The 15,863-nt window shown below is 44.2% G+C and overlaps 2 protein-coding genes across 2 annotated transcripts in view; one reads left to right on the top strand and one right to left on the bottom strand.

Annotated features, from left to right (window-relative positions):
* LOC101856826 (autophagy-related protein 2 homolog A) overlaps nucleotides 1-15,863 on the top strand; it is a gene marked incomplete at its 5' end in the record, with an annotated part of 80,398 nt that overhangs the window by 21,277 nt on the left and 43,258 nt on the right.
* Nucleotides 2,434-9,600, bottom strand: LOC101853873 (insulin-like growth factor-binding protein complex acid labile subunit). Its single transcript, XM_005103714.3, has 3 exons — nucleotides 9,292-9,600; nucleotides 5,812-7,793; nucleotides 2,434-4,004 (listed from the first exon to the last, which is right to left on the bottom strand). Exons 2-3 carry the CDS (start codon nucleotides 7,776-7,778, stop codon nucleotides 3,284-3,286), a joined length of 2,688 nt encoding a protein of 895 aa, XP_005103771.1. The 5' UTR covers nucleotides 7,779-7,793; nucleotides 9,292-9,600; the 3' UTR covers nucleotides 2,434-3,283.

Below are 15,863 nucleotides of genomic sequence, written 5' to 3' on the forward strand. Positions count from 1 at the left end.
TCTCTCTCTCTCTCTCCCTCTCTCCCTCTCTCCCCTTCTCCCTCTCTTTCTCCCCCCTCTCCCTCTCTCTCTTCCTCGCTCCCCTTCTCTCTTTTATTCTCTCTCCTCTCTTTCTATCTTTTTATTCTTCTTGTGTTCTCTCTTTTTGCGTAAGAAAACCACGGAGGTCTTATTGGCACACACGATATGAACCTCCTCTCACTTCAGATCCTTTGTCATTTAGTCTCGAACATGTTGCAAGAGAACAAAATAGAATAAACACGTATATTTATTCACAATTCAGTTATGTTACATTTGGAATGTGTCGAAGTATGCCATAGAATCATAAGTTTGGAATGCACAGAAGTCATTTAAAAAAGAAATAATTAACGTTCCGTACTTTTACTTCGTATACATAATATTTAATATATACATGTATATACACATTACAGACCACTTAAGGGCAGCTTCCATAGCCTTTTCAACATGATGATATATACATATAAATATACAAATAAAGAACAATATATGCTAGGAATTTTGTCATAAATTTTACCGTTACAGAAGTCTTGCATATCATATGTTTTATAATATAGGTACAAGTATGTGAATAATTAGTATAAAAACATCTTTTTAAAGAGGAACAAAATAATAATATATAAAATATGAGACTAATTTTTACCTGCAAGTTTTGGAATGTGCGCGGAATCACATCAGATCCATAGCATGTGTCTCTGCATAATTTGGAGGTCTGAGCAACGTTTTTGTGGACAAAGTAAGTGGTAACAAATTTACACGTAGTAACAGGATGTACATGGGTCATTCAGGCTTCGTAATTTGTGCTGAGTACTTCGAGACGAGCGAGTGGGTGGTTGGCGGGTGCTCTAGTGTGGTTTGCTCCTTCTTTCCTATCAAACATCTCTAATCTCTGGCAGTTATATTATGGCCTTATTGTATCGCAACAGCCGTAAGACTTGTATTATAAAAAAATGAAACAAAAACAAAACCAAGAAAGAAAATCTTCAAGACGGTAATTAGCTTCGTGTAGAACGGCTAGGAACAGAAGTCGGACTGAAAATTAGTAACATCATGTGTGCCACTCTCGAGCGCCGCCAACCACCCACTCTGGGGTGTGTTGACATTTAAAAAAAAAAGAAATTAATTCTGATAGTATATTCAAGCACTATGTGAACAGTACATGTATTTGAAAGGCTATCTACTTTTTTGGAGAAAAAAAAATAGTACAATCCCTGGCACACTAGTGTGCTGGCACAACCGCACACCATGCGCACGTACACACACATACACACACACGCACACACACACACACACACACACACACACACACACACACACACACACGTGTGCGCGCTGACCTGATACTGCAAAGACCTATTGTGGGTGTGTGGAAGCAAACACTTTGAGCTGGATACATACCGTGTATTACCTAATACCCTTACTTCCTTTTTTTCGCTATTGGCAGTACATGTAGTTGAATCAATCCAGGTCGCCAGTTTCGACCCATGACGTCAGATTTAGCGATTTCTAGCACTGGCTGTTTCCTGGTATCAGATTTATGTCAGTATCATCTGATGAAAACTGCAATGTGTATAAGATACAGAACTTTTTTTTTCCTTCCGAGTTCTTTGTTGGAATGACTGACTCTTACCACGGAACATAAACCACTGACGCTTTCAACTGGACTATGGCGATGAACTTGAATATTTTTATGTGCGTCATATTTGAACAAGTGCACACGAGTCGAAAGAAAACAATCATTAAAATAGAATAAGATATACCTTGTTCTGGCTGTAACTATTAATTAACAAAAAAACTACAAGCTAAACATGTCTGATTTCACTGATTACGTATGTATGTAGTGGTCACGTAGGCTCACAGAACTTGAACGCGACCATGTTACTTAAATTTGTGATGTATGTTCAACTGTATCACTGTCATTCGAAGTGCAGTACCAGATACACATCAGGTACATGTGTGTTTGTTGTTGCTAAATCTATGCCGTGACATACGTGTGTGTTGTATTATGTGTGTGTGTGTGTGTGTGTGTGTGTGTGTGTGTGTGTGTGTGCGTGTGCGTGTGTGCGTGTGTGCGTGCGCGCGTGCGTGCTGTATCGCAGGTGATTCTGTTGAGATCTTAAAGTAGCTCAGCCGATCGCCAACAAAGGAATAAACATGATATTGATTATGTTGATATTTGGCAGATCTAGTTTTCCTAGGAAGCAATACGTGTGAGAGAGAGGTGGGCATAATAACGACAATATTAGTATTTGATTATAGGTTATTATAGTATACGAGCGTATTAAGTGAGTTCATAATGTGGAAGCAACATGACTCATATCTGTCGTCCTCGTAGCCATGTCAAATGGAAGAAATGTAATTATGTAATACTTTTGGTGAACAATCATTGTCTATCAGCTTTCTCTATATTTTTCATTTTTCCTGCTTTCTGGATATTCATATGTCTGGTGATTAAAACAGTGTTGTATTTTTTTTGTGTGATCTAAAGTATGGGTTTGCTCTATCATAGATCGAATCCTTTCTTTCTGCGTTTTGTTTTGTTTTCTGAAGGAGAGCTCTTCTCTTCATAGGATCTTTGAGAGTGATGTCATGTGTCATGTCACAACCAATGACACAGCCCATAGCATTAGGAGTCATTCTAATAAAAGTGGATGCATGTATCTGTTGGAAGAAAGACTTGTTCTTTGATAACACAAATGTTTCCCTTGCACAGCGAGTCACTTTCTTTATGTTCACCTTCCTTTCTCGTCAGCCACGTCTAGACACTTTGCAACTAACAGATTGTCGTATTTAACTCCACCCACTGCTTGCCTCTTCTACAGGCCACACATATCCTCCTGAAGCTCAGTTTTTTTAAGGTTCTCTTTCTGATACAATTTGATTCCATTTCGCGTTTTTTTTTTCAGGCATTGAATTCCTCAGAAAGAAATGTTCATCTCATAGAATCAACTTTGTGACCACATTCAATTTCTATCTCGCACAACATTCTATGAAAACCATTCTTTAGTCGACTGAAAGTGTTTTACAGTCACCACTGACACAGAACAGCGGCCAGCTGTCATTTGTCAACAGTGTATTTCTGACAACTGTCATTTTCTCACCAAAACTATTTTTTACTCAGTTCTGTCATCATAATATTTTGCCTCCAGTTGTCCCTTTTCCACCCACACAACTTCCGCCAACACAACTTCCGCCAACGGTATTTTAACACCTGGTGGAAATAAGTACTTCACCAAAGTATCGTGTGCCGTCTGTCACTCCGTCCTCACAAGTTGACTTCTCTCTCGTGTATCTGGTCATACTTGTCCCCTTGGTAACCCTCGTTGTAGTAAGCACCGTAGGAGGGCGGGCGGGAGTTGCCCGCAGAGCTAGGCGTGGGAGGCAGGGGGCCGTGGTCGTTCTCGTATATCGATTGGAAGGACTGGTCCGAATCCTTCCCGTCCTCTTTGGCGACCCCCAACACCTCCAGCATGTTGCTGCTGCCGCTCATGTCCTTGTAGCCGTCGTTGGAGAGGAGGCGGTGCGCGCGCCCGACGTTCCCGCTCCCCGTCATGCCGTCGCTGATGGCCAACACCTGCATGCTACCACCCTGCTCCTCATCTCCGCGCCGACCCCCTCCTTGAGCCCGACCCTCAGCCTGACCGGGAGGTTTCTTGGGCCGTGTGAAGGTACGGGTCTCCGTGGTCGCCATGCCGGGGAGCTCGGACTTGGCGAAGGCGCGGGGCTGCACGTGTGCCGGGGCCGCCGAGGAGGCCGGGCCGCCCTGCAGCTTCTTGTCTCGTCGACGTCGAATCACGGCCAGGTACAGGATGGCGCCCAGGAGCACCAGCAGCAGCACGGCGCCCACCACGGCGCCCACGATGATGCCAATTTCTTCCTCGGATATGCCGTCCGTTTGCTTGTCGGGGTCCTGGCCGCCGCCCAGAGTGCGGGCTGTGCCACAGTCCGGGCTGACGCTCGCGCTGTACACCGCGAACACACAGTAGCTGTGGAGACAGATGATTGGATTAATTACAAGATAGATACTATACCCTCGAAATTGTCCAAGACGGCCACCCATTGTTGAGGAGAAAAGTGACTGTCTTAGAAAGGTAGACGTTTTATGCAGTATCATTAAAATGAAAAAAAAATTCTGAAGTCAAGTGGCTGTTTGTCGTTTGAACAGCTGATTGTCGTGTACAGGTGGCCATTAGAGTAAGGTTGAATGGAATTATTAAGACGAGTTTAAGAAATCGTGGCGTTTTTGTTTCAGCCAAGGACTAATGAGTATTATAGTAGTCCTTGGTTTCAGCATAACTGCCCCCCCCCCTTTCTTTTCCTGCGTTGCAAGAGGGATGTGAATGGATTAGGACAGGTGTACTCACTGTAGTTGAGAATGATGTTCAACAGTTGTAATTATGAAATACATGAAGCAACCATGAACGTCAGCTGTAATCAGATGTACTTAAGCAATGTACTCTGCGATATGTCGCCACTGTCATCTGTGCGCCCCCCCCCCTCCCCATCCCATTCTGTAATCGAGGGACTGTGTGCGACTCCATCGAAGTAAACTATTTTTGTCAGGGTTTGTAGCATAATCTTTTCTTACGCTCTTAACTTTACCCGCAAAAGCGGTGCATTCGATTCCCGTGTGTGGAAGATGTGTTATTAAGTCTCCGGCGTATTACTGCTTGTATGTACATGTATTACCCTGTTCTATCGGGATTAGCCTTGGCACGCACGGTTGAAGCGGCCTGTCTCCACTGACATACTATCTCCAAACTCGCTTTCTTTCTGCATGTCAGAGCTCTATTTCATGCTTTATTTGCCTTTGTAGTAATTTCCCATAATTTAGTGTTTATTGTGTTACTGGCACTGCTGATGTAAGGGTTTGGCCTTTCGCTGTAACACGCAGGAGATGCAAGTTCAATGCTCTCTTGGGGAAGTTATTATATCGACTGTTTACATCTGTCTGGCCAGAAACTGTACCCCACACTATCTGATTTGCCCCTTACGAGAAGGTCGGAGCTACCCGCCTTCTAGGTTATGACAAAAATGTGTCGATGTGGGCGTGAATCATAAAAAACCAATCGTTTGTTGCTTTTATGAGTCTCTATTTGGAAGTTGTCGTTCACCTTTCTTATATTAACATACAATTGTGGGTGGTTGGTGGGTGTTCTGGTGTAATTAGCTGGTAGAACCTTCCTACCTACGTAATATCTATTATCCTTATTCTCCTCCTTTTTGTGTTTGTTACTCTTTTGTAACACCTCAGATCTTTGACAGTTATTTGACCTTATCGTGTTGCAAGTGCCGTGAAACACTTACTAAGACATAAAACATAACATACTAATGGAAAGTATTTTCATAAGGAGTATACACTTTCTTTTTTTTTTGACATGGTCATATATTATGATCATCGTTTTAGCTTTAGCTTTTATAAAGAGCATTGCCAACAGCCAGACTGAATTACTTTGTCGCTGTCCTTTGTTAGTACAACTTCGTTCCTTTCCCTCTGTTATTTATGCCCTATTTTGGACTCTTCCTTGCACTAAATGGCCGTGAGTGGGTGGTTGGTGGGTGCTCTAGTGTGGTTTGGTCCTTCTTTCCCATCAATCATCTATCGTCCTTATCTTTCTTTTTCTTTTGTTTGTATATTACTATCTGGTAGCACCTCTAATCTTCGGCACTTAAGTGACCTAATTTTGTTGCAAGTGGCGTAAAGCTTTTACGGAAACTAAAAACCGTGATTGTGTCAAAGTGCTTTTAATTCTATTTACTTAAAAACTAAAAACCCGCACAAAATGGACTTACCTATAGTAGCCGCCTGGAATGAGTCCCGTAGCCACAGCTGAGGTAGTAGTGGTTGCCAGGTTGTCTCTCCGAAACACGACATTGTCCCCCTCGTCTCTGACCTCCACCTTGAAGTGGCTCAGGCCAGTCGTTATAGAAATACTCCAGGAGATGCTGATGGACTGCTCCTCGATCCGGGTGGCATCCACCCTCAGGGGGTCTGACTCCGGTGTCGTGTCTCCCGGGCTGATAGTGCTGCTGACGTAGTAGTCCTCGCATGGGCTCTCCATGAAGCTGTTGTTACACGTGAGTGCGGCTTCGGATTTGTCCAACAACTGGGAGTTGTCCGGAGAGCACGTCGGCTCTGCTCCAGAGTTGAAGGTCACTTTATTGTCCCGAACAGCCGCGAGTATCCAGCGGAGGCGGCAGTCGCAGATGAGTGGGTTGCCGTTGAGGCTCATTTCCAGCGGTGGGGACGGGAGCTCGTACTGATGCAGGAGGCAGTGGGGAAGCGTGGTCAACAAGTTTCCGGACAGGTATAGCGAGCGCAGAGATCGCATCGGCCCTAGCAGGCTCTCTTGTGTCAGAGCCGTCAGTCTGTTATCGTCCAGATGCAGTTCCTGGAGGAGAGACAGCTGCTCCAGCACCCGGTCTGGTATTTGGGCGAGTCCTGCTGTGGCTAGATTCAGAACTCGGAGATTGGTTAGCTGCGATACGACCTGCCACAGGCTCGTGGCGTCGAGTACTTGTCCAGATATATACAGTTCTTGGAGAGAACTTTTCGCCTGGGCGAGAGACGTGGGAACGACGAACCGGGACACACCTCGCTGGTTATCCAATCTCAAGACCTGCAACTGGGTCACCCCAGTGAAAGCGTTGGCGTGAATGACGCTTATCCTATTGCCAGTCAAGTCCAGCGAGCGTAGGGTCGACGCAACTCCAGCAAGTTCTGTCTCTCGGACTTCGAAAATGTCACAGTTGTCCAAATATAGATCCAGGCCGTCCGTGGAGCCCAGCTGGGAGAGGTTGGGTAAGGAGGTCAGGTCTGGATTTCTGGACATGTCCAAGTGTGTTAGCGATGCGATGTCCCGTAGTCCCTGCACTCTGCTGCTTGTGATGACGTTGTTGGACACAGTCAGTTTTTTTAGAGTGTCGCCCACGCCACGAAAACTGTATTCCTCTATGTCGCCTATCTCATTCCCAGAAAGGTCAATCTCTTCAATTTTGTTCATCTTCTCAAAAACTTCATAGGTCACAGCGCTGATCCTCGTGCCCGTTATGAACAACTTCTTTAGATGTTTTATGTGTGTTGACCGTAGAGCGTCTATTGGCATCTCAACGAGAGGTTGGTTCAGAATATTCAAGGTTTCCAGCTTCGTTGGCCCGTTGAAAGCTTCGGGTTCTATGGAGGTGATCCCGCAGTTATCCAGAGTCAGTGTGGACAGCAGAGAAAACGCCAGGAAGAAGCTGTGCTCCTGGTTATCACCCAGCATATTCACGGAGTATTTCTTAAGAGTCAGGGACTCCAAGTAGGGTAGTTTGAGAAAGGCAGATTTGGGTGGGCTGACCCGTCCGTCTCCTTGCAGGATTAGAGTTTGAGTGTAGTTTTGAAGCTCCAAGAAGGCATCGGGCGATACGTCGCCGATGTTGTTTCCGCTAAGATCCAGACTCCGAATCCGTAGTCCTGCGAAAGCACTAGCCTGCAAGGAAGTTATACGGTTGTCGTTGAGGCGATACTCTGCTATTGTAAAGTCGAAGCTCTGTGGGTCGGGAACGGACAGCAGGTTGCGATTGGAACAGTCCAGCACCGGATCCAAGGTCTCTACTCCGTTTATAAACTGGCTGGAACAGTTGCACTGGGTGAAAGACTCGAGAAGCTGTGAGCATTTTAAGGTCTGCGCTGCCTCCACGTGTTCGTACGAGGTGAAGAAGAGACACAACAGCTTTAAGAAAACCAACAGAGTTGTGGACGGTTGCCGGGATGCCATCTTGTTTTGCAAGAGCTGTGGTACGGGGAAAAAATATTAGTGTTGGGCCGTAGGTCCCTGTAGTTGGATGTTTAATAAATAATTTATGAATTCGGCCACACTATATATTATAATGTCAAGTAGCACCAAGTAACAGTGGCTATAAGGTGGGCGTTTTCTGAGCAAGACGTTATGACACAGCATGAAAAGAGAGGGTGTTGTTTGCTACCGACAGAAGAGCGTGTTTGTTTACATCGTGTTGTGCATGTGTCATTTTCTTTATTTGTACTTTGTATAGGTTTTTAATCTGTGTAAGAGCGCTTTTCGTTTAAAGTTTGTTTTCTTTTAATTCGAAGACTATAAGACTAATTTTATTGTCCTTCTGCTGAAATTTGTTTCAGCGTTACTAAGCTAAGTACCCCCCCCCCCCCCCCCCCCCACACACACACTCCCCTACTGTATCCGTTGTCTAAAGAACAAGGAACAATGTTTTAACCCATTGAGGACGGACATTTCGCTCTTTCTACAACGCTTGGAGTTGAAGGCGCGTTGGGCTATGTAATGGGCGTTTTTCAAACAGATGAATAACTTTAAAAAAAATTCAAACTTAGTATTCTTTCAATTCCGCTTATTTTGTAGTAAACTTATCAAGGGAGGTGACACTAGCTTGATTAAAATGCAAGTTCACGTTTTTGATTTATGTATGATGGTTCAAAATGTGGCACAGCATTACCTTTGATCTGCTGCTGATCGTGACCTATGTCCGCTACGTCCTTAAGTATTCAGGAATGCAAAAATACCCCCCCCCCTCTCTCTCTCTCTCTCCCTCTCTCTCTCTCTCTCTGTCTCTCTCTCTATCTCTCTGTCTCTCTGTCTCTCTCTCTATCTCTCTTATCTTATTCACACACGCGCGCGCACACACACACACACACACACACACACGTGTGTGTGTGTATATATATATATATATTATATATATATATATATATATATTATATATATATATATATATATATATATATACAATACCGGTACAATAATATATTTAACACAATATAGCTGGTTGGAGAGAACAACTGGTTCTTCTGTCTCACTCTTGCCCCGGTCTGTCCATCTTACTTTTTCCTTAATTAAATGGTCTATATGATATTGTGTCGGTGTCTTTCGCTTTAGTTAAACAAACATACAAAATGAATGATGAAAACACACACATACAACCCCCCCCCCCTCTCTCTCTCTCTCTCTCTCCCACACACACACACACACACACACACACACACACACACACACACACACACACACACACACACACACACACACACACGCATATACACACACATACATCTGTCTTCTTCTAGCGAAAACACACACGCGCGCACGCACACACACACACACGCGCGCACGCACACACACACACACACACACACACACACACACACACACACACACGTGTGTGTGTGTGTGTGTGTGCACACTAGATCTATACATGTATATACCGACAGTTATAGTATCAAGAGAAAAGAAAGTTCTTTACCTGTCACAAGTAAATCCGGTCTTTCTCACTTGTGCGCTGTTGTCAGTGTTACCTCTCTGGGAGCAGGTGACAAACCGACAAAATTCGAATCCCCTTAACCAACAGTTATGGTTGTAGATCTAGAACCATATGTTGGGATATAATGTAGAGAGGATAAGTGTCAGGATAAAATCGAAAAAGTTTTGTGACTGGTGACTTCTTCACTTTCCTCCAAATGCTATGTCTATTCAAAGCTCCCCAGTCATGGGTGTCTTCAGAATACAGGTGTGTGCTGAAGTCTTGGGCTCTCTATAAAATTCCGTCGTCCTTCAGGACTTGACCTGAATTCTTTTCTGTCTATTCAGGTGCCAAATATGGAGAACGTAAATATTATATATCTTCCTGAAGGAAAGCATTACGTTGTCTTTTTAGGAAAGTATTCGCCGAATTCGCTGTGTCTGGTAGACCAATTTTGTAAATTCTAAATTGTTTGTCCCTCCGTGTTAGGTTTAAATGTATGTTCACAAGTACGGAAAAGATGTTTTGCCTCTTGCTTCCGTTTCCTTTATCCTTTTTTTATTTAGATCTATGTCACTTTTGATGTTATCTGTTTCCGTTCTCGCGGGAATAGAAGAAAAACACGTCAACACAGCCAGCTGCTGTCACTAGTCAATTTCTCCTCCTTCCAATTGTTGTAAAGCTCCAAAGTTGCGGAAAAAAAATCCCTCTTGTTTGGATCTTGAGGTAAACTGTCAGCTATTTCCTGTTCTTAGGTCTTGTCGGTCGACCCATTTTGTGTCGTTTGCCAGGTCTCTCTCGCGTGTCCTCCTTGTCCCCCACACACCGACGGAACGCATCGGAGCCCCACCTAAGAATAGCCTCGTCGTGTCGCGCAAGGCAAAGCCCAAGCAGACAGAAGCCTTGCGTGCCTAGCTGGCCTCGTGTACAGAGGAGTTGAGTTAAGAAAAGGAAAACCGAACAAAAATAAAAACTCCACTCTCTGAGTCATACACCTGGGTTCGCCCGGACGCTAAGAATACCTACGACATACCTGTGTTTTCACCTGCCCCCCACTGCGGGATACCAAACAAAGTTTCTGATTGGCTGACACCGCCCACTGCGTCTTTTCTGATTGGCTGAGAGCAGAGTCGGGAGCGGAGTGTCTCCGTGTCGCAGGGCTGTCCATACACAAGCAACTGGTTGTGATCCCTCCATCTGCCACCCTCTCCCGTGTCTGCAGCCTTCAATAATTATTTCAATAATACACGAGAACACTTCCACACCGTGGGCCGTGGGCACATGCGCACACACACACACACACACACACACACACACACACACACCCTCCACCCGTCTCTCTGTCTGTCTCTGTCTGTCTCTCTCTGTCTGTCTCTCTCTCTCTCTCTCTCTCTCTCTCTCTCTCCCTCTCTCTCCCTCTCTCTCCCTCTCTCTCCCTCTCTCTCTCTCCACACACGCATACACGCACACACGTACACACGCGCACACACGTACGCTCGCTTTGACATGTTATCGACCAGGCCGTGTTTACGCTCTGCGTCTTTTCAGTCAGCGTGAAGGGAGAGGCCCCTTTGAATAGGGCTCTGACCTGTGCCTCGTACAAATTGTTTGGAAGCCCGACATAGCACACACTCCCCCCCCCCATCTCTCTCTCTCTCTCTCTCTCTCTCTCTCTCTCTCTCTCTCTCTCTCTCTCTCTCTCTCTCTCTCTCTCTCTCTCTCTCTCTCTCTTGGCAAGCTTTGCGCTTAACAGTGTTTGTTTTCTTTTGATATTAACCGTAATACCATTAATTTACTTTCGCCGATATGTCTCGGATAAAAGACTGTCAGCTCGATTGAGCAGTTCTGTGTACCGGTATTTAGGTTGTTGTTGCTTTCTTTTAATTGTCCACGTTATAATAATGGTTTGTTTCCCTCTACTTGAGACGTGTAGGCTTGCTTTAGAAAAGTAACCGGGTTCTTTCTTCTGTATTAAATAAGTAGCGCCTTTGTGAAATTATGGTCTTTGTGGGGGAGAGCCTCAACACGGACGCTATGTGGAACTGAAACGCCACGGCAAGACATCGCAATTCTTATTGCATTTCGAATGATTCACGCCCACCCCCGCTCTTTAGTCTTGTCTCCAGATTTTATTTGTTTTTGCCCCCTCTGCTTTTAATAACTTCCTTCTAGCACTGGCCGTAGGTGGCTGTAAGGCGTTAGTGGTAGGTTTTGTCACTGAGCCCCCCCCCCCCCTCCCCCAGGTTTTGTCACTGAGGAGGGACCCCCCACCATCCACCATCCTTTCCTTCCTTTCTCTTTTTTTTTTATCTGCCTGCCTGTCATCCTCCCCCCCCCCCCCCCTCACACACTTCCTGTCCAAAATGGGGCCAGTATTGTGTCGATGTACTTCTCTTTAACTCAAAGAAACTAATTGATCGATCATTTCGGATGAAATGGGGATAGTAGAAGAAAGAAAATAGGCAATGCAGTTCAGGAAATATCACCCTTGTTTTACCTGAGCATATACATTATTATGTATGTTCTGTATGGTTTTCCTCCACCCATAACGGTGTTTCTCCTCCTGGTAGTGTGCATTAGGCCTATTTATTTCGACGCCTACAACTGAAACATACCTACAAACTCGTCCATCAATCTATCTATCTATCTATCTATCTATCTATCTATCTATCTATCTATCTATCTATCCATCTATAGGGTGTTCGCCTCTCATTCAAAGGCCCCGGGTTCGAATCCGGGTAGCGACCGAAAAATGTTATTCTCTAAAATTGTCTCCTTTAACCCCTTTCCTACTCTCCAACAATGTTCTGTCGTCTGCTTTCGTCTCCACTTTCTGCCCCCTTGCCCCCTCCTCTGGGCTCCTGACTCTTTGTGCAGCCTTTCTACTGCTACTCCTTGGCTCCTCCTTACTGCTGTCTTTCTGCCGGCCACACCCCTGATCTTCTGGTAGGAAAGATCCACGTATAGCCTTCTCGGACAAGGGCGAAAAATCTCGGGAGGTCCTATGTGCAAGTTGCGCACGTGAAAGATCCCTTGGTGGTCTAAAATCGATAACAGTAGGCTTCGGCCGCCACACGGGCAAAATTCAAAATTTCGGGGTACGGAAGACTGGGCCAAAAATTTCAGTTTCGTTCACATTATGTAATAAGGCAATAAGCCGCCAACCCCTGTAGGAAAACTGAGCCAAATTGAATTGTTGGTATCGATTATAACGTTTTAATTCAAAGGATTGACCTAGATCCTAAATTGTCTTTATTTAAATACAAAACAAGCGTTACACTGAGCTGCTTAAGTACTCGTAGAATTTGAAAGTCAGTCTTACACATACGCGTAGTCTAACTTTGTTTTGAATCGCGAGGACTTTTTTCTCAACAACAACAACAAAAAAAAGACGCACCATGTAGCCAAGTAGAAAGGGATTTTATTTTAGACTTGCATCATTCAACAAGCATTCCGGTAGGTTGTTTTTGCCCTTTTATCATGATTTTAACAGATGTCACATGAGCCACTAAACAATATAGACATCATCCTGCTCTGAAATCCGACTTCCACCTCCTCGTGGTGCGCAGAGGGCAACACGTATCAAGACTGTTTATTATTCCATAATATAACGGCTAGGAAACAAGTCTCGATAAGTGGGGAACGGAAGAGGTACGATCGATTACCAAAAATGATAAAACCGATACCTAAATTTGGCTCAGTCCTCCAACTCCTCAAATGAACTTTCTTTGAAGTTTACACCAATAGGATTACATTTTTGACTCAGCCTTCTCGTTCCCAAAATTTCCTACCAACTGAAAATGTTTAATGTGTCCCGCGCGCTCATAATATGACCTTATGCAGTTGCTAGCGCCGTAAAACACTTACAAAGACACACACACACGCGCGCGCGCACACACATACACTCACGCACGTACGCACGCACCTACCTATATTATACACTTACTCACATAAACACTTGCAGCGAGTGGTTGGCGGGTGCTCTGGTGCAGTTTGCTCCTTCTGACCTGTCAAACACCTATCGTTCTGATCTCTCTTTTTTGTGTTCGTCACTCTCTTGTCCTGTAACACCTTTAATCTTCGACACTTGTAAGACCTTATTGCGCACCTACACACACTTTCACACACATAATATACACATATACACACACTGGTTTGTTGTATTTATTTACCTGAAATATATAAGGTTATGCTACACAATAAATGTTCGATCTCAACAGCAGCATCAAAGTTCGAAGCTGTGCCTACTTTTTAAAACTGAAATAGAAGATATACGGTTAGGTCAATATTTTCAAAACGCGCTGGTGTATTCGTGAAACCATTTTGACCTAATACTCATTTGACTTCAAACAGGCTTCTTGTCCAGTCAGTGCATATTTACTTTGTGGCCCCCAGCTGACGTGTAGGCTATTAGCCGGATGCGCCGCGGAGTAACTACCGATAATCCACCTTTTGGTGTAAGATCAAAGAGCAGAACTCCACAGAGTAGCTTCCCAAAAATCTTCCACAGAGTAGGTCTAGATCTGGTTGTTTTTGTTTTAAGATAATGTGGAATGGATCCTAATGAGGGAAGAAATGGAAGCCAAAGATTACTGAACTGAAGACAGTTTTAGCCCGATGGGAGGCCTTATTTTATAATGTTATGTTTTGATCGACATGAAGCATGAATGCTACATTATAAAACGTAATAAAGCAACAAATCACTATCAGGTGCACGTTGTGGTTTGAGTTAATGTGTGTTAACTACGCACTAAAGGAAGTTAAAAGAGAATCTAGTGGGGTAATGAGTTCTCGGGACATTTTTTTATATCCATCAATTGTTTTTGCACTGATGTGTGTAGGTAGGCGGGTCCACATAAATTCAAATAAATAGCCCAGAAAAAAAACCCCAAAGCAACAAAACAACTGTTTCTAGTCCTAGACCTGTTTAAAGAATGCTTTCAAATACATAATACGATTCTTGTGCGTATACTCTAGACCTGTGTACCAGACCATCAATGATTTATTTATAGAGGCACCAGCCATCCATGTCCAGGTGCTGTTTTAGCCTAGACCTGTGTAAAGAATCCTTTCAAATACATATTAAGAATCGTGTACATGTACTCAGGTTCTGAAATTTGAATTTTGTTACAACCAGAACATAGCTACTTTTTAGTTACTTTTGGTAGCTACTCCGAGGTGTTGGCAAAGCTGTACCTGGTGGGAGGGGGGGGGGGGTTATTGAGTAACTGTAGCCACTATGTGATGCTCGACATATTTATTTTCCATATTTATTAACCACACTTAACCAAGATTAAAAGTGAAAAAAGCGGAACGCGATGAGAGCCGGCAGATTAGCGCATTCAAGTTTGGTTTAAACAACGTTTGACTTTTTCTCGATAATAAAACCTTCACTCTCTCAAATCGCTTTTGTCAACAGTCCATCGTTTTCTGAAGATATTGTACTGTGGATGTTGTTTTCAGCTTATCGTTTTCTGAAGATATTGTACTGTTGGTGTTGAGTTTTATTTATCTTTATCCCAGGCATACGGCCAAACGCACGAGTGATTATGGTGGGCGCTGTTGGTAGACCCAACTTCTTTTCTTCGCCTCTGTCGCCTGTCTTTCCGTCTTGCTTTTCCCCTGCACCAAACTGCCGTGTTGTCATGTCTGTGGGCCTCTCTTTGCTCTGGCGAAACAAACAGACGTCCTCACTGGCTTTACACAGCTTTATGGCAGGCCCAACTCAAACACATTTGTCATTGATTTTCCGCCCCCCTTTTTTAAGTCTGTTAAGGCTGCTTTGTGCCAGCGTAGGTAGTGTAGCAATCAACCCGAGTTAGTGGGTTGTTGGCGGGTGCTCTGGTGTGGTTTACTTTTTCTTTCCTATAAAACATCTATCGTCTTTATCTCCCCTCATTCTTTTTGGTGTCTGTTACTCCCTTGTAACACCTCTAATCTTCGACACTTATATGACCTTATTGTGTTGCAAGTGCCGTAAAACACTTACTAAAACTAAAGACCCGAGTTCGATTCGGAGTGGGGAGAATTTTTATAGAGTATATATATCTCCGTCTTTCTGTTGTATCCCTCTCGTCATGGGTTGGCCCTGAGAGGCGGAATCGAAACCCGCCTCCTAAAATATTTAAACTGTGTCGAGGAGGAGGCGTCGTAAAAACACCTATATTTTTTTTTAATTCTCTGGGCATAGATTTATGATAAGCAGCGAACACCAAACGCGTTTTTCGTCAGGTATCCGCCTCCTATTTAAGCCAGGCTGTTAAGACTGCGTCGTGTTGTGGATCGTCTTTCTACGCAGTCCTTTAGCCTCCACCTTCAGAGCGGAACGATCAGAGGAATTTCATTAGCCACATACAGACGATACAGATCATGTGTATGCAAAGGCAGCTCTCCTCTGCGCTATGCTTGTCTTCAGAGATGTTTGATCATGTGTGCATGAGTGGAGTTTTATGTGTGTGTGTGTGTGTGTGTGTGTCTGTGTGTGTGTGTGTGTGTGTGTGTGTGTGTGTGTGTGTGTGTGTCTTTCTCTCTCTCTCTCTCTTTCTCTCTCTCTCTTTCTCTCTCACTCTCTTTCT

The sequence above is a fragment of the Aplysia californica genome, unplaced genomic scaffold (assembly GCF_000002075.1).
Source record: "Aplysia californica isolate F4 #8 unplaced genomic scaffold, AplCal3.0 scaffold00387, whole genome shotgun sequence".
NCBI classification, from domain to species: domain Eukaryota; kingdom Metazoa; phylum Mollusca; class Gastropoda; order Aplysiida; family Aplysiidae; genus Aplysia; species Aplysia californica.